The sequence below is a fragment of the Xyrauchen texanus genome, chromosome 35 (genome assembly GCF_025860055.1).
Source record: "Xyrauchen texanus isolate HMW12.3.18 chromosome 35, RBS_HiC_50CHRs, whole genome shotgun sequence".
Lineage (NCBI taxonomy): Eukaryota > Metazoa > Chordata > Actinopteri > Cypriniformes > Catostomidae > Xyrauchen > Xyrauchen texanus.
The window spans coordinates 34,548,598-34,575,326 of NC_068310.1; the positions used below are offsets into that span (position 1 = coordinate 34,548,598).

Consider the following 26,729-nt stretch of genomic DNA (forward strand, 5'->3'; position numbering starts at 1 on the left):
GCACAAAGAGGTTAGTATTAAACTTCATTTTCCCTGTGGTTTAAGGTATTTACGTTTTAATTGTACAAGATCTATAATATGGCATAATGAATGCAATTTAAATGCCTTTATAATACACATGCTTCATAGAAAGTGCTCTAGCGGTTTATTTTAGGAACAATGTTTAACGCTGCTATAAGATTACGTATGGCCTGTCAACAGCTTTAGTACGTATTCACACAATTTCTGCCAATTTATTCCTTTATTTAGAGCTACCCAGACTGTGCAACTGTAGTCAAAGGATGAAAAGGATTGAAAGATGTTTTAGGTTTGCTGCGAGTTGTGTTAGGAGTATAGATGTGTTCTGCAGTGAAAATGATGAGGAATGCTCCGGTCACTCTCTTGTGGTGAAACCTAAGAACTGCACACATTCCTGAACTCCATTCATGGTTGTACAATAACAAGCATCAAAGAACTCACAAACGTGTTTGTTTGTTTCTTAGGAAAGATTATTTTGTTCATTTTCATAACAGTATAATCAATGATCGGTGGTAAAGGAATCCAAAACAAACCCCCACATTCTTTTAATATTGCTATTTTTCAAAGACTTCATTAGAAACAGACGATTACATGCTTCTTTTAGTTTTTACATGAATGTGCCCCATTTATGCACAGGAGATTGCGAAACCAGAATTTATTGTACACAGGTACATTTTATTCTATAATGTTCTTTCGTGTCGGATACATTAGGATAAAGATGATAGCTACTGGAAGGTTTCAGGGTACGGGTGTTTTGCGACATCCTGTTGTGTTTTGGCTTGGTTAAAGTGAAAATTGTTTCAGTTGTACATTCCCATCCATGTTAATGCTGTGTATAGATTGTGTGTGTGTGTGTGTGTGTGTGTGTGTGTGTGTGTGTGTGTGTGTGTGTGTGTGTGTGTGTGTGTGTGTGTGTGTGAGCGTGTATTTATCACTTTGTGGGGACCAAATGTCCCCATAAGGATAGTAAAACCCGAAATTTTTGACCTTGTGGGGACATTTTGTCGGTCCCCATGAGGAAAACAGCTTATAAATCATACTAAATTATGTTTTTTGAAAATGTAAAAATGCAGAAAGTTTTCTGTGAGGGTTAGGTTTAGGGGTAGGGTTAGGTTTAGGGGATAGAATATCAAGTTTGTACAGTATAAAAACCATTCTGTCTATGGAAAGTCCCCATAAAACATGGAAACACAACGAGTGTGTGTGTGTGTGTGTGTGTGTGTGTGTGTGTGTGTGTGTGTGTGTGTGTGTGTGTGTGTGTGTGTGTGTGTGTGTGTGTGTGTGTGTGTGTGTGTGTGCGCACTGTAGACCAACTCCATTGTATGGCTGTATTGATTTACCAAAGGCACAGTAACATTTTGTGAATGTGATATACACTGTGCTCATGCTTTTTTAAAGGGATAGTTCACCCAAAAATGAAAATTATCTCATCATTTACTCATCCTAATGCCATCCCAGATGTGTTTGACTTTCTTTCTTCACCAGAACACAAATAAAGATTTTTAGAAATATATTTCAGCTCTGTTGGTCCATACAATGCAAGTGAATGGTGACCAGAACTCTGAAGTTCCAAAAAGCACACAAAGGCAGCATAAAAGTAACCCATAAGAATCCAGAGGTTAAATCCATGTCTTCAAAAGCGATAAGATAAGTGTGGATAAAAACAGATCAATAAGTCCTTTTTGACTATGAATCTCCATTTTCACTTTCACATTCTTCTTCTTTTTTTGACAATTCACATTCTTCATGCATATCCCCATGTACTGGTTGGGACTGGTCAAAGGTGGAGATTTATAACATTTTTGTGTGCAGCTGTGTTGTGTTCTGTTGTTAGTATCGCTGTTGTAGTCCTGATTTTAGATCAACAAAACAAGTTTTTGCTTGAACACCCCATGTCGCGAGGGGGCTGCATGAACTGTTGGTCTCCTGCAGTCTCATGATCAAGGGTCAGTCAACAGTTTCAGTAAATTAAACATTCGATTTTGGATTGTTCCTCACTAAACCTTATTGTTTCCTTTCATAACAATCATGAGTCTCGTGGAATAATTTATTAGACGTCTGAATTATACTTTTGCATCCTTTTGAAGCTTGAAGATGTGGTCACCATATACTGCCATTGTATGACATCACTGAGCACAAAATGTTTTCGCAATGTGTCCCTTTGTGTTAAGAAAAATAAAAAGTAATGTGGGGTTATAACAACACAGGGGTGAGTAAACAATGACTGAATTTTCATTTTTGGGTGATATAACCCTTTAAGTGTCAACTTTGTCTTTTTGATGTTTCTCCTCAAATTTCTTAAACAAATGAGTCAATTGTTGCCTTACAGTAAGACTATAGAGCTATAACATTGATGTGGATTACTTTGCTCAGATTTGTTATTGTTTTTTTTCATCTTGGAAGAATTTGATGAGAATTATTTGAGTTCAATTGAATTTTAGAGCAGACCTTGGTATCTTGGCTTATCCGAGCACAGTTTGAGACATTTGGTGAGATCTCTTCTTAAAATCTAGAGGCAGTGCATGAGATAAATGGGTTTTGTTTTGTCTGAGATGCAGGAAACTTAACCAAAAGTCTCAAAATGTTCTTAATTAAATCTCATTGCTGTCTTGGAGAAACAATTGAGATCTTAAATATCCCTTTTCCACTGACATGGTTCGGGTTCCTGGGCCAGTGCGAATTCCTGAACTGTTCAGTTCGTTTCCACCACAGAAAAGGCCATTCCGGGGCCGAAAACCTGGTTTGATGCCATCCGCAAAAGCTTGCTGGTCTCCACGCATGAACCGATTATTTGAGGGGTTGGTGGATGGGATGTTTCATCACCAAAATGTTCCCAAACAACAACAGTAGCTACCATCTGCAGCAAAGAGTACTTCACTCAAAAAACACAAAGATCCCCACATAATTTTCAGACATCAAAAGCGTTCAGGTAACGCAGATGAAACGAGCACTCTACTTGCGGTATGGTCTTCATGGAGATCCGAGATGAATATAGAGATCGCAAAGGGGGAAAAGATCCAACATGCAATGATGCATGCCTTCATATCATACCAAATCATAAACAAATTGTGGGGGGGGGAAATGCTCCTCTGTGGTGGGCAAATTTCTCAGTTTCACTTCTATTCCGCAACACTCCCATAATGTGAGTCACGTTCACTGATCGGGACAATTGGGACCACAGTCGGCTATGATGTATATCGTGCAGTCATAACATTGCACATTTAGCCATGGCGACATCAATGCGTTCATATCGTACAGTCTGACAAGCAACAATCGTAAAGACTATTATAAATCGTACTGTGTGCACCCGCCTTTATTTTGTGCATTGTTTTGTTCAATAAAGGGATTTTTGACCAGCTACTCACTAAATTCAGAAGATCGCAGCTATCTATTAAGTAAATGTAGGGATTCTCTATCAAGCTATAAACATAATATTATATGCTATGGCAAAACTCCAAATAAAACCATCTGCTACACCACTGTTAATAATGATTCAATTCCACTGTTACAGTTTACAGAATTTAGCAAGTTAAGCCATAGTTCATACAATTTAATGTTAATACATTACTTGTTATTTTTGGGTAGATGTCATCTCTGTCAATTTTGTTAAGCAATGTAATATCGATGGATTGCATTACTCAAAAACAAGAGTAAAAGCTGGACACAAACACTGTTGTGGCGCGCCATGTTTGTTTATGGGCAGGTAAAGTAGTCACGTAACCCCTTACGTCATCATTCGGTTCTGAGGTCAGTGGAAAAGCACAGCCAGCTTACGAAAAGCTCCAGATTTCCTCCTGGCCGTGAACCAGCAGAGCACAGGCTCGGCATGTGAACCATCGCCATTTGGTGGAAAATGGCTATAAGAGATTTCAAGTTTGTTTTTTGTGTCTTATAGTCTCTGTTAGGCCTGAGATTTCACAATTAACAAATTCATCTTTGACTGCCAATCTGCTTTTTTTATTAATATTATTAGTAGTAGTTTTTAGAGGGTTTGTGGTCTACAGCTCAGACAGACGAGTCTTGATGTGATCCGTTTGGTTTTGGGCTCTGGTTCTGGGTTTAGAGCCAAGAGAGGTAAGACATAGAACATTCTACGTAGAACTTATAATGGAAGTGTATGTCATAAGATGATGCATCTATTTCCCTCTTTTCCTGTCCGCCTCATTTTCGTCCTCTCTCTTCCTGTCTTTCTCGGTTAAGTGTTAAAAAAGCTACTGTAGGCCTGCATTGTCCTGCCCCAGAGCAAACTGTTTCATACTGTCAGACACCGGTTTATAAGTAATTTAGAAGAAAATATGAACAAAATGAATCTCTTTATAAGTTCAGATGTTTAACAATGAATTTATATGGACTATTTTTCAGATATGAATATAAATATGGAGCGATTCTAGAGACTGTATTCAGGGACCTGCCTTAATTGCTTTTATCAACACACAACGGGCTAAACTTGTCATTCACTTTACACAGAGCATTGCTTAGGGACGTTACATTCTGGCTCAGGTGTATGAAATGTGTTGTCATGGCGACCATTGTAGTTTCATTCTTTGATTCCAAAGTTCCATTGTGATATTAAAGTTAAAGCGATGACTCTCAACTGAGGAGCTTGAGAGTTCTGCAAGCAATCCCGGTGGAGGTCACCTGGTTTAATGAATAATCATGAGACAACGCATTCTCATAGGATAAGGTCACGCAGTCTCATTAATAATTATAAGACACTGATGACGCTACGATGCAGGGAAATATCACAATGTGTGACATTGACTCGATGTTGATTTTAAACCAGGAAGATGGAAATAGCACAAAAACTTCCTAAATTAACCACTTTCCTCTTAAAATTAAAGTATACTGAAAGTATATTGTCTTCTGTCCTGTGCAACACATGAATTCTCAGGATAATGGGAAGTACATGTGCTTGTTTTCTTCCATTATCACAGTCAGTACAGCCAAAACCATCTCTTCAGGAGGAAGATGTTTCTCAGATTTCCTTGCACAGGCCATTTTGTGTTAAAATGCAAAACTATCATTTTGCAATAACCAAAAGTATTTTTGTGTGTGTATATATATACTAATGTATAGTCAGGACATTACTGATGTAAACACAGCACCATCACTATTTCAAAAACGTTATTTTTGATCAAATCTAGACATCACTCCAACACCTTATCCTTGAGTAATCATCCTAAATTGCTAATTTGGTGCTAGAAAATCACTTGCCAACATTGTCTTTGTGTTCATTTATGAGTTGTACAGTGTGCAATAGACTGGCATGTCTTAAGGTCAATATTAGGTCAAAAATGGCAAAAAAGAAACGGTTTTCTCTAGAAACTCGTCAGTCAATCATTGTTTTGAGGAATGAAGGCGATACAATGCTTGAAATTGCCAAAGAACTGCAGATTTCATATAAAGTTGTACACTACAGTCTTTAAAGACAAAGCACAACTGTCTCTAACAAGGACAGAAAGAAATGTGGAAGACCAGATGTACAACTAAACAAGAGGATAAGTACGTCAGAGTCTCTAGTTTGAGAAATAGACGCCTCACATGTCCTCCGCTGACAGCTTCATTGAATTCTACCCGCTCAACACCAGTTTCATGTACAACAGTAAAGAGAAGACTCAGGGGTGCAGGGCTTATGGGAAGAATTGCAAAGAAAAAGCCACTTTTGAAACTGAAAATCAAAAGGAAAAGGTTAGATTGGGCAAAGAAACAGACATTGGACAACAGATAATTGGAAAAGAGTGTTATGGATCTTAACCCCATTGAGCTTTTGTGGGATCAGCTAGACTGTAAGGTGCGTGAGAAGTGCCTGACAAGGATCTGCAAAGCTGTCAGGATTGTTTGATGAAAACAAGTAATTTAAGCAGTTCTGAAAAAAAAAAAAAATCAAATTGTTAAAGTAATTTTTCACGTTATTAATGTCCTGACTATACTTTGTGATCAGTTGAATGCCACTTTGGTGAATAAAAGTACCAATTTCTTTCCATAAGAGCAAAATCTGTATATTATTCCAAACTTTTGGCCGCTAGTGTATATATACATGCACACACACACAGTATATGTATACTGTAGAGAGAGAGATGTTTTGTTTCATAATAGAGGTATAACAGTCCCTGGTCATATTTGAATGTTGTGTTGGTTATTATTTTCAGATTCATTATTCTCCCCTCACTATCTAAGGGCTCTCCTGCTTGCATGCCATTTTGACCTCACAATGACATCATAATTAGGGACGGGTCATGCTCTGAGAATAGAGTTAGACATGGACAGGTTTGATTAACGAGTGTAAACTGCATTAATGGATGGATGCAGATTCTGTGCCAATTACTGTATTTTTGAATTGTAGTTATGGGGAATGCACAATACAGCATTATCCCCTGCACTAATGTATATAAACTATTTTTAATTAAACTTCACTGAGAGAAAGAAATTATCACACCATTCTACAGTTTGGTTTTGTCTTTCGAATACTTTATTTTATTGTCAGTTGTACAAAAGTTTCTATGTTGGATAAAATGTGCTGTACTGATGTTCGTTTTGTCTCTCCATCCACTGTTGTTTGGAGATGCCACTCCAACTTTGAAACCATTGTTTGTGAGATACACAAAACATTTTTGCAATAAAGTATTTTTGATCTGAATTTACATGTACACACCAAGCATAAATCAACTGCAGTTTTGCTAATAGAAAATGTAATGCTTTAAAACAAAATTGTATACGTTGACAAACTAATAATGAACAATAATTGCACTGCATTTATTAATGTTGCATTATATTTACTTCACATACACGAACACGTTTTTTACATTAAAAGTTGTATATGTTAATGAATTAAGATTAAAAAAAGAACAATAGTATATTTCTAAATAAACATTAACCAAGATTAATGCTGTAAAAATTCAGTTCATTGTTAATACATGACATCTTAATGCATTGCCTAATATTAAAATACAGTAATTTATTATAAAGTGCTACAAAAGTATAAACAAGCATACATTCAAGAGGTATTCAATTTATATGTGCAATAAAACATTCTGATTTAAAGATAAACAACACATCAAAATATTCCCATTCCACGTAAATCACCTTGTATATACACAAATTAACAGATTTAAAAAAAATTACAATAAGACACTGATTTAACAGCCAGTCATAAAACAATTATAAGCATTATAAATGTTTTAAAGCACATTATGACTGAATTTAAAACAATGTCAGGATTTGCAAAGAGTCAGTATGGCAAAGAAAAGTGTTCAATGGTTAAACTGTACTTGCATGCCTTAAATTATGCTTTTAGGACACAGAAAATGATCCCAGGCCTGGGAATGAATTTTCAAAGTCCCTGATTGTCCTCGAGCTTCTGGAAGAGGGCGAGACTGCGCAGCTGCGACTGCAACTCTCCGTCTTTCCACACGATGACCAGGTGATCTGTGGAGCAGGTGACCAGACCCTTCTCCTTGAAACTCAGAAACATCTGCAACACCCATGAAAGAAATGTATAAGACAAGTCCTGGATACTCATTTTAAATCATCATAACATGTGAAGATGCTTCAAATTTATTTCTATTTTTTATACACATAAATACATATTTAGATAATAAAAGAAAATTGATTATGAAGAGAATTGTGATTTGATCTGTCTAGCCTTAAGCTCTCTAAGGCCAACAGATATAAACCAAGACACCCTTGAGTCACACTCAAGACAGACAGAAAGAAAAAAAATTATATATATATATATATATATATATATATATATATATATATATATATATACAGTGAGGAAAATAAGTATTTGAACACCCTGCTATTTTGCAAGTTCTCCCACTTAGAAATCATGGAGGGGTCTGAAATTGTCATCGTAGGTGCATGTCCACTGTGAGACACATAATCTAAAAAAAAATCCAGAAATCACAATGTATGATTTTTTAACTATTTATTTGTATGATACAGCTGCAAATAAGTATTTGAACACCTGAGAAAATCAATGTTAATATTTGGTACAGTAGCCTTTGTTTGCAATTACAGAGGTCAAACGTTTCCTGTAGTTTTTCACCAGGTTTGCACACACTGCAGGAGGGATTTTGGCCCACTCCTCCACACAGATCTTCTCTAGATCAGTCAGGTTTCTGGGCTGTCGCTGAGAAACACGGAGTTTGAGCTCCCTCCAAAGATTCTCTATTGGGTTTAGGTCTGGAGACTGGCTAGGCCACGCCAGAACCTTGATATGCTTCTTACAGAGCCACTCCTTGGTTATCCTGGCTGTGTGCTTGGTCATTGTCATGTTGGAAGACCCAGCCTCGACCCATCTTCAATGCTCTAACTGAGGGAAGGAGGTTGTTCCCCAAAATCTCGCAATACATGGCCCCGGTCATCCTCTCCTTAATACAGTGCAGTCGCCCTGTCCCATGTGCAGAAAAACACCCCCAAAGCATGATGCTACCACCCCCATGCTTCACAGTAGGGATGGTGTTCTTGGGATGGTATTCTTCTTCCTCCAAACACGGTTAGTGGAATTATGACCAAAAAGTTCTATTTTGGTCTCATCTGACCACATGACTTTCTCCCATGACTCCTCTGGATCATCCAAATGGTCATTGGAAACTAAAGACGGGCCTTGACATGTGCTGGTTTAAGCAGGGGAACCTTCCGTGCCATGCATGATTTCAAACCATGACGTCTCAGTGTATTACCAACAGTAACCTTGGAAACGGTGGTCCCAGCTCTTTTCAGGTCATTGACCAGCTCCTCCCGTGTAGTTCTGGGCTGATTTCTCACCTTTCTTAGGATCATTGAGACCCCACGAGGTGAGATCTTGCATGGAGCCCCAGTCCGAGGGAGATTGACAGTCATGTTTAGCTTCTTCCATTTTCTAATGATTGCTCCAACAGTGGACCTTTTTTCACCAAGCTGCTTGGCAATTTCCCCGTAGCCCTTTCCAGCCTTGTGGAGGTGTACAATTTTGTCTCTAGTGTCTTTGGATAGCTCTTTGGTCTTGGCCATGTTAGTAGTTGGATTCTTACTGATTGGATGGGGTGGACAGGTGTCTTTATGCAGCTAACGACCTCAAACAGGTGCATCTAATTTAGGATAATAAATGGAGTGGAGGTGGACATTTTAAAGGCAGACTAACAGGTCTTTGAGGGTCAGAATTCTAGCTGATAGACAGGTGTTCAAATACTTATTTGCAGCTGTATCATACAAATAAATAGTTAAAAAATCATACATTGTGATTTCTGGATTTTGTTTTTAGATTATGTCTCTCACAGTGGACATGCACCTACGATGACAATTTCAGACCCCTCCATGATTTCCAAGTGGGAGAACTTGCAAAATAGCAGGGTGTTCAAATACTTATTTTCCTCACTGTATATATATACACTCACCTAAAGGATTATTAGGAACACCATACTAATACTGTGTTTGACCCCCTTTCGCCTTCAGAACTGCCTTAATTCTACGTGGCATTGATTCAACAAGGTGCTGAAAGCATTCTTTAGAAATGTTGGCCCATATTGATAGGATAGCATCTTGCAGTTGATGGAGATTTGTGGGATGCACATCCAGGGCACGAAGCTCCGTTCCACCACATCCCAAAGATGCTCTATTGAGTTGAGATCTGGTGACTGTGGGGGCCATTTTAGTACAGTGAACTCATTGTCATGTTCAAGAAACCAATTTGAAATGATTCGAGCTTTGTGACATGGTGCATTATCCTGCTGGAAGTAGCCATCAGAGGATGGGTACATGGTGGCCATAAAGGGATGGATATGGTCAGAAACAATGCTCAGGTAGGCCGTGGCATTTAAACGATGCCCAATTGGCACTAAGGGGCCTAAAGTGTGCCAAGAAAACATCCCCCACACCATTACACCACCACCACCAGCCTGCACAGTGGTAACAAGTCATGATGGATCCATGTTCTCATTCTGTTTACGCCAAATTCTGACTCTACCATCTGAATGTCTCAACAGAAATCGAGACTCATCGGACCAGGCAACATTTTTCCAGTCTTCAACTGTCCAATTTTGGTGAGCTCTTGCAAATTGTAGCCTCTTTTTCCTATTTGTAGTGGAGATGAGTGGTACCCGGTGGGGTCTTCTGCTGTTGTAGCCCAACCGCCTCAAGGTTGTGCGTGTTGTGGCTTCACAAATGCTTTGCTGCATACCTCGGTTGTAACGAGTGGTTATTTCAGGCAAAGTTGCTCTTCTATCAGCTTGAATCAGTCGGCCCATTCTCCTCTGACCTCTAGCATCAACAAGGCATTTTCGCCCACAGGACTGCCGCATACTGGATGTTTTTCCCTTTTCACACCATTCTTTGTAAACCCTAGAAATGGTTGTGCGTGAAAATCCCAGTAACTGAGCAGATTGTGAAATACTCAGACCGGCCCGTCTGGCACCAACAACCATGCCACGCTCAAAATTGCTTATATCACCTTTCTTTCCCATTCTGACATTCAGTTTGGAGTTCAGGAGTTGTCTTGACCAGGACCACACCCCTAAATGCATTGAAGCAACTGCCATGTGATTGGTTGTTTAGATAATTGCATTAATGAGAAATTGAACAGGTGTTCCTAATAATCCTTTAGGTGAGTGTATATATATAATACGCAGTTGAAATCAGGAGTTTACATACAGCTTGACCAAATACATTTAAACTCAGTTTTTCACAATTTCTGACATTTAATCGTAGAAAACATTCCCTGTCTTAGGTCAGTTAGGATCACTACTTTATTTTAAGAATGTGAAATGTCAGAATAATAGACGAGAGAATGATTTATTTCAGCTTTTATTTCTTTCATCGCATTCCCAGTGGGTCAGACGTTTACATACACTTTGTTAGTATTTGGTAGCGTTGCCTTTAAATTGTTTAACTTGGGTCAAACGATTTTCCACAAGCTTCTCACAATAAGTTGCAGGAATTTTGGCCCATTCCTCCAGACAGAATTGGTGTAAATGAGTCAGGTTTGTAGGCCTCTTTGCTTGCACACGCTTTTTCAATTCTACCCAAAAATGCTCTATCGGACTGAGATAAGGGCTTTGTGATGGCCACCCCAATACCTTGACTTTGCTGGGCTGCTTTGAGTATTTCTGTAACTTTTCTGATGCTATTCTGAGATGCGGGTTGGCACTGTTTTGGCGGTATGAAGGGGGGCCTGCACAAAATTATGCAGGTGGTTTTAATGTTGTGGCTGATCGGTGTATACATTTTTACCATTAGTTATGCAGCAGATATTACAATTTATATTTATTTTTAAAAAGCATATGAATATAAAGTTAATTTCACCATATTATGGGATATCCTAAAATAGTCTGTGTTATGACATATTTAATCTTTACATTGTAATTCATGTTCGCATTTCATTATTAGTTAATTCAATGCGGGACTTTTATTTTGAAAATTTTGGTCCAGAAGCGCTTGCCGTAGACGTTCGCGGTAGTTTAACAGTTCTCAGTCGTCTCTCTCTTATGGCACAAAAAAAAAGAAACGTGAATGAACATCATAGGGTATATTAAAAGATAAAGTACGACTTACTGAAATCAAATGTGTCTTCTCTCTGCTCATATGTACACACACACACACACCAAGTGACAATCGCGCGCCCAGTCTGCTGTTCTCTGTGTCGCCATAAACGTTACTTACGTTAAGTGCCACTTTTGAAGTTTTAAAATAAGGTATTCTTATCCTTCCTTCCCTCTTTCCTTTCAATTGTCTGAATGTGATTCAGATATGCCTAAGCTATCATTTGTCAGTCATCCTGTGCAAGGAATGTGTGTGTGATTCAGTCCAACTGCTGTAAAATAATTTCCTGAGAGCTGCCCAGTTCAACCATTAATGCTGAGGTGGAAGAATAAAAACACACCGTTAGACTTTTCTAATGTTCCGTAATTATAAGAATTTATATTATTTATTTAGTATAATGTTTATTGTTATATGTTAGCGTTGAGTTAATATGCGTTATTAATACAAAATTGTATATCCTTACTTATATGCAAAAAATGAGAACATTCCTGACCCATGACTTATAGAAAAAAAGGCCTATTACAAATATATTTAATTTCATCTTATTTATGTATACACTTTGGATGGTTTATACATATATATTTCACATATATACATTTTTATTTATTTTACTTGTTTATTTTTTTCCTTGACCTGTACTTGTCTTTATGATTGTATTCATACATTGTTTGATCTTATTGAACATTTATATAGAAAAAAACTCCGGTTTTAGCACAATGTGTGGACTTTTCAGATGGTCCCTTACATACTGTAGGCAAACGTACCAACTTATATCAATGCTAAATTGGCGATCTGAAACGACATCACTGTGATGCCATCTGACCAGATTAAGTAGGGGACAAATTGCATCCTGTATTGATTCAATATTTTTATCTTTCGTCTTTAAATAAGGGACGATCCCGTATTTTACGGGACGGATGGCAACCCCACTTGCGTTACAACGTATTAAAAAAATCATGCTGTTATCGCAAGCCAATATGCATATCGCGATATTTCGAAAATTCGATATATCGTGCAGCCCCAGGCCCTATACAGTACGTGGTAACGGCAGTATAAGCAGACTCCGATCATTGAATATTTTAAAATTAATTCGCATACCAATGTGTAAAAGCAACATCACCAGGCTACCACCTCAGGGCAGGGGCGCAACTACCCAGTGTTAGAGGGGTATTCAACAATTCCCCCCCCCCCCCACTTATAAATAAATAAGTTTGCCGGACATCATCATGTATGGGCTTCAAATAATAAAGGTTTATTTGAAAGTATATCAGACAGCCACTGTAGGCCTACATATATATATATATATTATTAACAATGTTAACAAATAATAAAAAGTTACAAACAGAATAAACAGTTAGAACTAGTCAGTCACCGATTCTCAATTTCCAATCCAAGTAACAATGTTGCTACCAAACATTCAAAAGCGCTTTTTAGTTTCTACTAAATTGTAACATGGCGTGCCTTTTCACTTGCCCATTTATCTAGTATTGCCCATTTATCTAGTATTGCCCATTTATCTAGTATCGCCCATTTATCTAGTATTGCATCGATATATATATATACACACACACACAGCACAGATTTTTAAAGAGAGAGAGATGTGACCCTACCATGGGGTTTAACCAAAATCTAAATGTAAATATCAGCAACATTATTTTGCATTAAGTTAGCAAACACTTGCCAGTCTGTTAACATTCATATTTGCAAGCCTCCAAGTTTGCTAGCAAATCTATGCATGATTCCATGGTAAACCAGAGATATTGCATTAGTTGTTTTCCAGATTCTTGTCATTTATCGTACATGCTGCCTTGTATTTTTCAGTTTTCAGCTCAGCAACCTCGGTTTTGTATATTCTAAGCTAGCTAGCTACATATTCTGGCTGCTACATTCCCAGTCTTAGCAAACGCTAGCTAGTCTGTTAACATGAATATTTGCAAGCTTCCAAGCACAGACGTCACACTTTAAATCCTACCTGTTGCCTTTCACCATCCACTTATTAAGCTGCTGTCGCATCCCTTGACATGCAATCTCCTTTTCCCTCTTTCTTTTTATGTTTTTAGCCCCCGACAGCTTTTTGTTTTTTTTTTTACCATCGCTTTAGCGCCCCCATGGTGCGGCGCCCCTATGCGCCGCATATAGCGCATACCCACTTTTTGCGCCACTGCCTCAGGTTGTAAATAAAAAGAAAAATTTATCTGTGGGCTGGCTGTCATTTTGTAGTGAACACTACAGCAGTTGAAATGGGAAAAAATTGCACTATATCAATAGTTGTACATTTAACAAACACCTTGTCAGCACTAACATCAAACAGTTTTATTATACTAAAAACTTTTCCAGGACAAATCATTATTTTCGAGGAGATTAAAGTATTTTGCAATTTTGCAATTGCAGGTTTTCTAGGATGCGTGGGAACCCTGTTTAGGGTTAACAGAGATAAGCAAAGGAACATATTTACAGTGGTCAAAGAATTTTATATAAAAATAGTTATACTAATACAAGTAAGAAGTAGGTCATCTAAAAAAAAATGATTTGTTAGGCTTATAAATTTCTATATAACTATAGATATACTATTTAAAATGAAAGAGTATTTGCACAAATGTAATGTTCATAGTTAATGTGATGAGCCACATCTACGGTTACTATGCTAGGACACCTGTGTGAACTTAAGATCTGACTTCGTATATCCTTTAAAAGTTAGCAAAAAATGGCTCAGAGAAGTAAATTTAGTACTCAGAAATGAGTTGACTATTGTCATTTATTTACAGATGCCACTTGGTTTGCTATTTTTTTTTTTTTCAATCTAATGTAATGACATTTATATATTTTAAGTGTGACTATTTTAAGTGTCCAAATACTTTCTGGGGACACTGTACATTTATTCATTAGGCAGACACTTTCTTCTGAAGCAACCCACAGAGAATTCAAGGTTTACATTTTATCAGTATCAGCCCGTGGAAGTCAAACACCTGACCTTGACATTGAGAACTAATAATAGAAGTGTAGACCACTAAATGATGTATCTATTTCCCTGTTTTCCTGTTCTCCACCCTCGTCATCCTCTTTCTTTCTGTGTTCAGTGTTAAAAAGTTACTGTATGTCAATCAGGGGTTCTGTAGGCCTATATTGTCCTGCTCCACAATAAACCATTTTATTTTATTTGACAGGTTTATAGGTCATTTATAGTCATTTACTTATAAACTGAAGTGTGCAATGTTTTGACATGAAAACTAAAAATTATTCCTATCATATCTCAACTAAATATCCAGCATCGATTAAAGATAAGCAATCCGTAAGTTGATTCCACGAAAAGGTGTAGTGCTATCAAATAATTCCTGTTCGTTTTAGGGTCCCGAGATGGCCAGAGATGGCTTAATCTGTTGATATAACTAAATATACATGTACACTGGGATATGACTAGTTGAGAATGATCACTGCAAAAAAGCTTTTAAAAATGTGAAAAAAAAAATGGTGTGATGGTAATTTGACGTGTGTGTTGGTGAAACACATGTCAGATGATCAATTTAAAAGTTGACTTGTATGTAGATCACATTCTTCACTCTGTCAGACACTTTAATTAAACTGCGGTTCAAAAACGATTCCCTGCTCCCCCTCAGGATCAATGCCTCCTAATAAGACTCTCTTTACACAGGCAAAATCGAAAGCTTTCATTTAAAGCTAGTTCATGAAAAACATTCAATAAAACTAGTCAAAGTTCATATGACCTAGAACAACAAAGCTGACAGTATTATGTAGAAGTTCATCCAACCTAGTCACATGACAAGCATACCTGCACAGCTCCAGAGTGACCAATCAGATCACCCGTCAGTTCCAGCGAGCGCAGACTAGGGACCACTGGGAGTTTCTTGGCAGGAGGGCCACTCTGTTTACTAGACTTGCCAAAGGTGCCAAACATCCCAAAAAACCCTGAAGGAGAAGGTGGACATTTAAATGAACGAAACCTCACAAACATATCAGAGCAAACTCATGATGATGTCAAATGAAATGACACTGATTTACAGTTTAAATGAGATCTATAAGCATGAGTTTCAATCATATATAATATTATGTAACAATAATGAGAGTTTATCTGCCTGTAACATATTTTAAACATTGATCACAACGTATTATAATTATTGTTTATTTCACCAATAAATGCAAAGTATACTGGAATAATATTATAGATTATAGAATTTAATAAAATGCATTATTATTAAAAACACTTAAGTATTGTGATTTATTATTATATTAAATGGTGTAACATGTACCACTCCTGTGATTTTATCTACCTCACAATATGTGAACATTTATTATTCTAATAATAAATGCACAAATAAACTAATAAATGTTTTAATGTTTATAAATTTAAATAAAAATAATTTTTATTCTAAATAAATACTATAAATTATAACATTTACTACACAGTTCTTTCATCTGCCTGGCAAATGTCAAGTATTTATTATTATAACTATTATTCTAATAATAAATACACAAATTAATAACTAATATTTATACAACAATATTATACTAAATAAATATTAAAACATAAATTAATTATATTTACTTTAATTGTTTGACATTTGTGAGGCAGATTATGTTTTTTTGTAATTTATAATTAATAATCTAATAATAAATACACAAATTAATGACTTATTTATAAAAATTTTATAACAATATATATCCCAAATAAATATTAAATTACATAATCATTTCTCTAATTCTAAATAAATTAGACGTTTATTATAGTGTAAAATATGTATTTTAATAAAGAGAAATTAATCATTTGTATTTATACATTTCTATAATAATAATAATAATATCGTTCTAAATATTATAATTATATTAAATTTAACATTTACTATAATTTATTTCTTATATATACACATATACACACACACATATATATATATATATATATATATATATATATATATATATATAAAATAAACGTATTTATACATTTATATAACAATAAATATTATACTAAATAAATAATATAATAATATAAATTCTTATAATTACGGAACATTAGAAAAGTCTAACGGTGTGTTTATATTCTTCCACCTCAGCATTAATGGTTGAACTGGGCAGCTCTCAGGAAATTATTTTACAGCAGTTGGACTGAATCACACACACATTCCTTGCACAGGATGACTGACAAATGATAGCTTCGGCATATCTGAATCACATTCAGACAAAGGAAAAGAAAGAGAGAAGGAAGGATATGGGATGTGCTAGAAAGAGATAAAGGGGGTGAGAAGGATGTAAAGAGATGAGTGGAAAGAACAGAGGCTGAAATGATGAGTGTGCAAGTTTACAGGTGAGATCTGAAGGTGCCTGTGCTGTCAAAGGGGGCATGTCCTGCTCACCTGAGGAGGCGGGTTCAGCAGGTAAAGGGAGGTCCTGCAACTCCCACATCCTCACACTCCCATCCTCAGAGCATGACATTAAATGCCTAAAAAACAATAACACACTAAATAACAAACACACAGGCTGCATTCGTCAGAATGCTTTGGAATGTGATTCATACCCATCTTCCTGCAGCATGGTGTGCAAGATATCAGAATCATGAGCGATCTTCCTGTATGCCACTACACTCTTCATTGGCACATTATAAACATACAGACCACTGCCAACAGCTGCCACAATTATCTGAAAGAGAGAGACAGAGTTTCGATGTGAGGAGAAATACTATATACAACTTTTAAACATGATAAAAGACTATAAATCTTTTATACATATATATGCCTAATTATTTATAATAAACACCAAGAACAGAGGATTATAAAAGTGTCATATTCAGACACAATGTTTACATTTCAAATCCAACCCTTTACCTCTCCATCTGAGCTCATGTGTTGAATGGACCTCTCAATCTGTTTCTGGTGAGTCAGGCTGACCTCTGATTGGCCATCTCTCGCTGGCTCCTCCCACAGAATGAGCTCATAAGCCTGGATCGTCCAATCCACTGAATCCCAGAGGATGAGCTCACCGATATAAGAGCCACTCGCAAATAACTTATCTGAGATGCAGGAAAATAGCCAACGGTAAACACAAATCACAACACTCAATACTCAACTATACTGTATGTCATTAGTATGTTCTATTTATATGTTGTCTTTATATTCACAGTGTACATCAAACTAATTGTTAACATTACACACACCGTGTAGTGCCTACTTTGTGCCTGTAGGTGTGTTATAGACATTTTGAAGGGTTGCTTTGTGTAAATAGACCCCAATACATAAAATTATAAAAAGCCAGATTACTTGGGTCGATCAATAATAATAAAAAAATAAAAGTACTTGATTATCAAAAGAATTGTTTGTTACAGCCCTAGTGTGCAATGTTAATACATAACTGTTCTTAACCAAGGTGTTTGAACAGGTCATATGGTTTGTCTTTTCTCTGTCCTGTGTAATGCAAGGGTTTTATTTATGTTAAGATCACCATTAATGTTGATGAGAGAACGGATGGTGTCCTGATGGTCAGCTAGATGTCGTATGGCCATAACAGTAATATCTGACCCAGATACATTCAACTTAAATATCACTGAAAAATCAGAAACAACAAAACATTATAACCTGTTTTGCTACAAGCAAACTTACCAATAGAAGTTGCTTGAGACGCAACATGGAAGTTACAATTACAGTTTGACACTTTTGAACCAAGATTTTAAAAAGAACATTTCAAGCAAATGAATGAAGCATCACACTACCAATCTCTTTATCCATGGCAGCTGCAATGAAGTTCTTCGGTAATTCCACCATGGCCGAAATACCTTCAAAAAAGCATCAGAAGACAGTATTTTCAAAAATGAATGTGATGTGTGCAGTATTTTCTGTGTTAAAATACTTTCTCCTCTCCCTGCTTAATATGCAGAGAAGACAGTGGGAGTGTTTAGAAAACTTGTTTGAAAACACATAAATATAGAATTAATTAAAATTAGCCATTATTTCTGCAATTCCATTTAATGATGCTAGTAGACAGAAATGACACACTTCCCCTTTACGTTTAGAGTCATTTTGCTGTAGTAATTTCTGTGTTGTACAGGTTCTGCATTGGACCAGTTCAGGTTTCCATTTCAACTATTAAAGGGAGAGTTCACCCAAAAATGAAAATTCTCTTAATATTTACTCACCCTTTTCTGCTGAACACAAATTAAGATTTTTAGAAGATATATATATATATATATATATATATATATATATATATATATATATATATATATATATATATATATATATTAGCTACATCGGTACATTCAGTGAAAGGGAATGGTGGCCAGAACTTTGAAGCTCAAAAAAGCACATAAAAGCAGCATAAAACTAATCCATACAACTCCAGTGGTTAATTCATATCTTCAGATGCAACATGAAAGTCCTTTTTTACTATAAATGTCCACTTTCATATTCTTCTTTTGTTTTTGGCGATTTGCGTTCTTCATGCATATTGCCACCTACTGGGTAGAGAGGATAATTTATATGGAAGAAAGGACTTATGATTTATTGAAATATTGTTTGTTTCTCACCCACTCCTATCATATCGCTTCTGAAGACTTTAACCACTTGACTCTTATGGATTACTTTCATGCTGCCTTTATGTGCTTTTTGCAGCTTCAAAGTTCTAGACACCATTCACTTGCATTGAATAGAACTACAGAGTTGAAATATTCTTCAAAAAAATCTTAATTTGTGTTTGGCAGAAGAAAGAAAGTCATACGCATCTGAGATGACAAGGTTGATTAAATGATCAGAAAATATCATTTTTATTTTGGGTGAACTTTTCCTTTAAGAAGCATATACTGTAGGCATATTGACTGAGCTGTGTGTATGCGTGTGTGTGTGTGTGTGTGTGTGTGTGTGTTTGGATCATGTACCTGCATCGCTGTGATGAACAGTTTTACACTGCAGCTCAAAGTCTCTATTCCAAACACACATTTCATTTCCACCTGAGAGCAACAGGTTCAAACGATCCAACACCAGCAAACACTGAAAGACAGAAACATCAGAATAAACACACACATAACCCAACACCAGCAAACACTGAAAGACAGAAACATCAGAATAAACACACACATAACCCAACACCAGCAAACACTGAAAGACAGAAACATCAGAATAAACACACACATAACCCAACACCAGCAAACACTGAAACAGGAACAGATCTGTTTACACACACATACACAATCCAAAAACTGCATACTGAAAGGGAAAGATCAAGGTAACTACACACACAGACCGTTTACCTTCACAGAGGATTGTAGATCAGACACATTCTGAACTCTGTTTCCTGTGTCTGGATCCCATAACTGCTGCAGAATTAAGGAAAGCCATCACACATAAACAGCAAATGCATTTCCATCCACAATATGACTTCTCTTTTTTTACCACTTTGCCTTATAAATTCTTAGGCTTCTCAGAAGGGGCAAACTTAAAGTGTCAACTACTTGTATAGTAAACAAATGATTATTGAAAACTGGGAATTTGTAGAAACATCAGCATGACATTTTCTTTGCATTAACCCCCGGTAGCGTCATGATGTGTGCGTGTGTGGTTTTTGAAAAGATACACTGAGTGTGCGGTCTGATGACGCAGTAATAATTGCAGTGTGTGCGTTTCCGCCTTTGATGAGGGTGTATGACGTCATCGCAGTGATCTGCTGCGTATGACCACGCAACTCCAACAAACAATCACCTGTCTGAAACAAATAAACACATTCTGTTTAGCTTTAACATTGTATTTAGTTTACAGAGTGGCTTTAACATAAAGGTATGTCAGTATACATTTCTTTTGGAAAAAATGTATTGATTATATTTATCTTGATTTTATATTCATGTGTGTACAATAAATATCCTGAACATTAACAGTATAACAAGTATTAACATCATAAAAGTATGTCATGTCAGCTACACACAATGCACAAATACACACAAAAAACATTCACAAATATTTTATGGTAGAAGCAACAAACACCAGGCTGACCTGTATATTATTATGCATTCATCATATCATTAACATATAATTAGCATGCAGTTTTAGTGTATTTATTCATACCATTAACATATAATCAGCATATTTTGTGTATTGTTCCTATAATTTAACATGTCATTAACATTTTATTAGCATATCCAAGGAGTTCTACTCACCTCAACATTCCAAATGAGTACCGAGCCGTCATCACCTGCCGATGCAAACCTGACAATTACAAAACAGAATTTTACTTAATTTGATTTGACGATTTAAATGGTTTTAAATGTACTGCATAAAGCACAATAAATACTGCCAAAAAAGCATGCACTTAATCAGCTCTTCTTTCCCGATTGAATTTTAACAAATTGCTTCACTCTCAGATCACCTTTGACATGCTGCGCTTAGAAAATAATCATTCGCAGGAAGAAAAAGAGAATGAAACCATGATAAAGGGATGAGATAAAGGAAGTATGGAGGGGCTTGGAGAAGATGAACAGGACTCTGGAATCTAAAAGCAATCGTCCACGTTCTGCACATTGCCCTCATCTGAAACACTTCTACTGCGCTGAGATCATCAGGAACAACCAGCCGTAACACACACACACACACATCTAAAACATATAAACCCACTACCAAACTCTCTTCTCCCTTACTTAAATGAAAATAAAACCATGTGTCGCAAATGCATTGCACTTTGTGTTTATATATACACATGAGGGTTTGTTTTTATGTCCAATGCATATGCTTCCATGCAGAGGACAGGTCTTCTGCCCAGGGGTCATGGACACTATAGAGAAGATCTTGAAAACACACACACACAGACACACACACAAAACTCTCTTGTTTTTGTTTTACATGCATTCAAGCCTAATGTAGATGCTTCCATCCATTACAAAAAAGCACTGTGGCGGTATAATGGTGCAGTCATGCTATCAGATTGTAATAGCATGGTAGTGTATGATTGCCATATTCATATACTGTATCATGATGCTTACTTGATATTGGACTTGGTACACTATGGTATTTACATACCATGTAGAATGTGTCCGAGTCGCATGGTGTTGTTACTATGGCACATCTCCAAACAACAACATTGCATTACTTTGTTACAAGTTCTAAACACCATGGCATTACTACAGTAAATGCCCAAAACACACGGTATTACCTTTATATAAAAAAATTAAAATAAAAAAAAAACATGGGTTTACTAGTACCTGCAAAACACATGGTGTTACCACAGTATACACTGATCAGCTACAACATTAAAACCACCTGCCTAATATTGTGTAGGTCCCGCTTGTGCCAAAACAGTGCCAACCTGCACCTAAGAATAGAATTCTGAGATTATATTCTTCTCACCACAATTGTACAGAGTGGTTATCTGAGTTACAGTAGACTTTGTAAGTTCGAACCAGTCTGGCCATTCTCTGTTGACCTCTCTCATCAACAAGAAGTTTCCGTCCACAGAACTGCCGCTCACTGGATGTTTTTGGTTTTTTGCACCATTCTGAGTAAATTCTAGAGACTGTTGTGCATGAAAATCCCAGTAGATCAGCAGTTACTAAATACTCAAACCAGCCCATCTGGCACCAACAATCATCCATGTCATTATCTAATCAGCCAGTCATGTGGCAGCAGTGCAGTGCATAAAATAATTCAGATACGGGTCAGGAGCTTCAGTTAATGTTCACATCAACCATAAGAATGGGGAATCTCAGTGATTTGGACCATGGCATGATTGTTGGTGCCAGATGGGCTGGATTGTAGGGCTGCCCCCTAATAGTCTAAGTGTACACCAAGTGTTTTGGACATGCGCGAGGGCGACACCAAATGTTTTGGACATGCGCGAGGGCAACACCAAGTGTTTTGGACATGCACGAGGGCAACACCAAGTGTTTTGGACATGCGCGAGGACAACACCAAATGTTTTGGACATGCACGAGGGTAACACCAAATGTTTTGGACATGCACGAGGGCAACACCAAATGTTTTGGACATGTACGAGGGTAACACCAAGTGTTTTGGACATGTACGAGGGTAACACCAAGTGTTTTGGACATGTACGAGGGTAACACCAAGTGTTTTGGACATGTACGAGGGTAACACCAAGTGTTTTGGACATGTACGAGGGTAACACCAAGTGTTTTGGACATGTACGAGGGTAACACCAAGTGTTTTGGACGTGTACGAGGGTAACACCAAATGTTTTGGACATGTACGAGGGTAACACCAAATGTTTTGGACATGTACGAGGGTAACACCAAATGTTTTGGACATGTACGAGGGTAACACCAAGTGTTTTGGACATGTACGAGGGTAACACCAAGTGTTTTGGACATGTACGAGGGTAACACCAAATGTTTTGGACATGTACTGAGGGTAACACCAAATGTTTTGGACATGTACGAGGGTAACACCAAATGTTTTGGACATGTACGAGGGTAACACCAAATGTTTTGGACATGTACGAGGGTAACACCAAATGTTTTGGACATGTACGAGGGTAACACCAAATGTTTTGGACATGTACGAGGGTAACACCAAATGTTTTGGACATGTACGAGGGTAACACCAAATGTTTTGGACATGTACGAGGGTAACACCAAATGTTTTGGACATGTACGAGGGTAACACCAAATGTTTTGGACATGTACGAGGGTAACACCAAATGTTTTGTAACACGTGGTAATACCATGTGTTTTGAACATTAACCGTAATAATAACATGTTGTTGTTGTTTTGGACATGGTACCTTTGGAATACCATGTTTTTGGACATGTATAAAGGTAGTATAATCTATTTTGAACCATAAAGAAGGTAACACCAAGTGTTTTGGACATGTACCGTGGTAATACCATGTTTCTTATGGACACAGCACCTTTGTAATATCTTGTTTCTCAGACAGGTATGGAGGTAATGCCATGTGCTTTGGACATTTACCTTAAATATCCCATGTTTTTGTTTTTTGAACATTTACCATGGTAATACAGTACCATTTGTTTTGGTTATTTACTGTGGTAAAATCAGTGTTTTGAACATTTACCATGGTAATACCATGATGTTTAACAAAAGTACTGTGTCCAAGAAAGAAACATGGTATTACCATGGTACATGTCAAAATACAAACTATTAGAAAGGTACCATGACCTAAAAAACACGGTATTACTATGGTACATGTCCTAAAAAAACGGTTTTATCACAGTAAATGCCCAAAACACTTGGTATTACCTTTGTACATGTCCAGAAAACATGGTAATACAACTGTAAATGTCCAAAATACATGATATTACCTTTGTGCATGTCCAACAACATGGCATTAAAGGTACCATGTCAAACTCAGCATAGTAATACCAAGGTACATGACCAAAAAATATAGTATTACCATGATACTTTTCTTTAAGTGGTGCAGAAGCAGGTATTGTAGAGATGCCTTCTGCTCAGAGGTAATGGACTGTAGTAAGAGGATCTAGAGTTGTACACACACACACACACTCAGAAGATGTGATGATTAAACTTTTGTCACGCTCTGTAAGTTTGCTTCTGAAGAGGATCTAGCTCAGTCTGAGCTGTCAATCACTGGTCAGAGGCAGAGGAGGAGGAGAAGAGGATTGCTTACCTTAAGTCATCAATCTGCACCAGAAATCGAACAATGTCAAAGTGTCCTTTCAGCACCTGCATCTCCGTGAAACCGTTTTTGGGCTGTTCCTCCCCAATGAACAGCGCCGCGCTCTTCTGCACACAGAGCGAATATTATAGACAAACGAATCATTGCTTCAATCTAGCTGCGAATCTGCTGAAATGACTGCTGTTTGCTCGACTGAATCAGTCTATCTCTCAGAAACACGTACGGCACTCATGCAACAGTACGGCCCAGTCTTTAAAAGTACTGGACACTGTCTGGGTACTATCCTGAGATTATCAGGAAATAATGACAAGAAAATGGACATCTACAATGGTCATTCTACAAAATGGGTGCCTTTTGTGAGCCTTCATTAACATTTGGCAAATCAAGACTTTAAAGGGACAGATCACCCCAAAATGAAAATGCTGTCTTTATTTACTCACCCTATGTTGTTCCAAACCCATATGACCTTTTTTCTTCAGTGGAACACAACAGGAGATGCTAAGCAGAATGTAAGCCATTCTCATTATAATTCACTTCATTCCACATTTTTCCATACAATGAAAGTGAATGGAGACTGAGGGCAAAATTTTGCCCAACATCCTCTTTTGTGTTGCATGGAAGAAAGCAATTTAGGTTTAGGGTGAGTAAATGTATTGTGAGGTTAACTATCCCTTTCACAATAAATAGCTAACATAAATTTGTACTATGACAGATATTTTCCAATAACTATTAATGCAAATCCAGTACGTTTCTTTTATCTGAGTGACTATTTGCACTAGGTGTAAATAGCACCTGCTACACTTTTCAAAGCTTACTTGCTTGCTTGTACTCACCTCTACTGTCCCTTGTGCCTCCCGACCGCCCAGAATCCATCGCAGCATGGTGGTATTTAAAAAAAAACACACAAAAATTGTGCATGCAATCCAACAGTTTTTTGATGCAAACAAAAACAATATATCACCAAATCAGTGTAGCTGCATATTGCGAAACAGACTGTCACAATGCCTCCTGCTGATATTCCAGATGAGCGGTCTTTATTAATAAATGATCAATTATGTCAATTGAATCCCTATTGCAATGTATTTACAATAGTGACGAAGCGCAACATTGTAGCAACATTTGATTGACACGGCGCGTCACGCGTCTGATTCAATGTAAACACTTCAGCGCCGGTTCTGCTCGCGAGCCAATTCAATTCAATTAACATTAAACAGGTCAAATTAACGTCGATATAAAAAAAGTAAAAACAAAATCAGCCTTAATCACACAGAAGGCATTTCTTCCAACAGATATCCTTTGATCTATGACAGCTTCACATCAACTGCTAACTACCAGACAATCTACGAATTCATGTGACTAACTACGGAAACTTCAAGGGGACAAATGTAACCCACGCTTTTTTCGAAGTGAAAAATACCAAACAATACTTCAACGACACAATACTCCGTTTATTAAACATACATTTTATTTATTTAATAAAAAATTAAAATGTATTCTAATGCTATTAAAATCTATTACAGTTTGATCCAAAAATGTTAAACCAGCTGCAAAAGTATAAAAGTAGCCAGGATTCTCTTTGGGAGTTTACATTTGTTGAGAAAAAATAAATACAAATTAGAATTTTTTCACGATCTAAATCTATTAATTTATATGACTGTTTGTACTAAATATGTCAAACCAACTTAACAAAAACCCACACACACACACACACACACACACACACACACACATCTTTGGATCAAATGGTCAAAGAATTTAATAGAATTAGAATAACTTTACCTATAGATTTCTATATTTTTTAAAACATTGTGAGTATTGTGAAATAAAAGGTATATTTTTTATTGTGATGTCATAACTTCAACTTGTTAAATTGTTTAAAAGACTTCTAGACTTAATACAATTGGTATGAAAAAAAATCTAATTTAATACAATGTTAAATAAAAAAAAAATGTAAGCTTTGTGCTATGCTAATGACATCTGTTCGTGTAAATCTCAGTTGTTTTGGCTTCTTGATGTAGGAGTTAAATGGGTTCATTCCAAATATCAAACATATTTACTGCAGTTGTTAATGAAGAATCTGCGACAGACACTATGTGTATCTCATAGACATTCAAATTAAAATAATTTACATTGATATATTGTATTATACTCTTTTTAAACATTTTATTTCACCAAGTACTCTCAACTCTGTCTGCAATCTTTGGACCATGATTAAATGAAGCAGAAATAGCTAAATGTTGGTCTTGTAGTTCACCATACAACCTCTAGATGGCAATATGCACCAAGCCGACAATGTAGCTCAGCGTTGTTTATGGCCTTCAAACCTGTGTGCACAGAGAGACTAACGAGGTTATCAACAGTTTCTGGGATTCGGTGGGAGTGAACTATCTGTGATCCCCAAACACATGCATTATTTAATCACATATATGCTTCAGTGTGGCATTTGGCTACAGTGTGGTCAACATTCCATCAGTTGAATAATCAAATGGGGAAATTAAAATATTGTTTTATGCCTTTATCACATTTCATTGCCTCTCTCCTGAAATCTCTCTGGCTGCAACCTTCCCTCAAGTCTAAAAAAAAACTAAGTGAGAG

At 36.8% G+C, this 26,729-nt stretch overlaps 1 protein-coding gene across 1 annotated transcript; it reads right to left on the reverse strand.

The window, feature by feature from the left end:
- Nucleotides 1–74: 74 nt before the first annotated feature.
- Nucleotides 75–25,463, reverse strand: LOC127629061 (WD repeat-containing protein 41-like). The gene is made up of 13 exons (XM_052106098.1): nt 24,968–25,463; nt 24,126–24,241; nt 20,687–20,735; nt 20,110–20,238; nt 19,787–19,849; nt 19,415–19,526; nt 18,254–18,316; nt 17,986–18,087; nt 17,373–17,557; nt 17,066–17,187; nt 16,905–16,990; nt 15,326–15,462; nt 75–7,489 (listed from the first exon to the last, which is right to left on the reverse strand). The coding sequence occupies exons 1-13, from the start codon at nt 25,013–25,015 to the stop codon at nt 7,349–7,351; spliced, it is 1,353 nt and encodes a 450-aa protein (XP_051962058.1). The 5' UTR covers nt 25,016–25,463; the 3' UTR covers nt 75–7,348.
- Between the last annotated feature and the right edge of the window lie 1,266 nt (nt 25,464–26,729).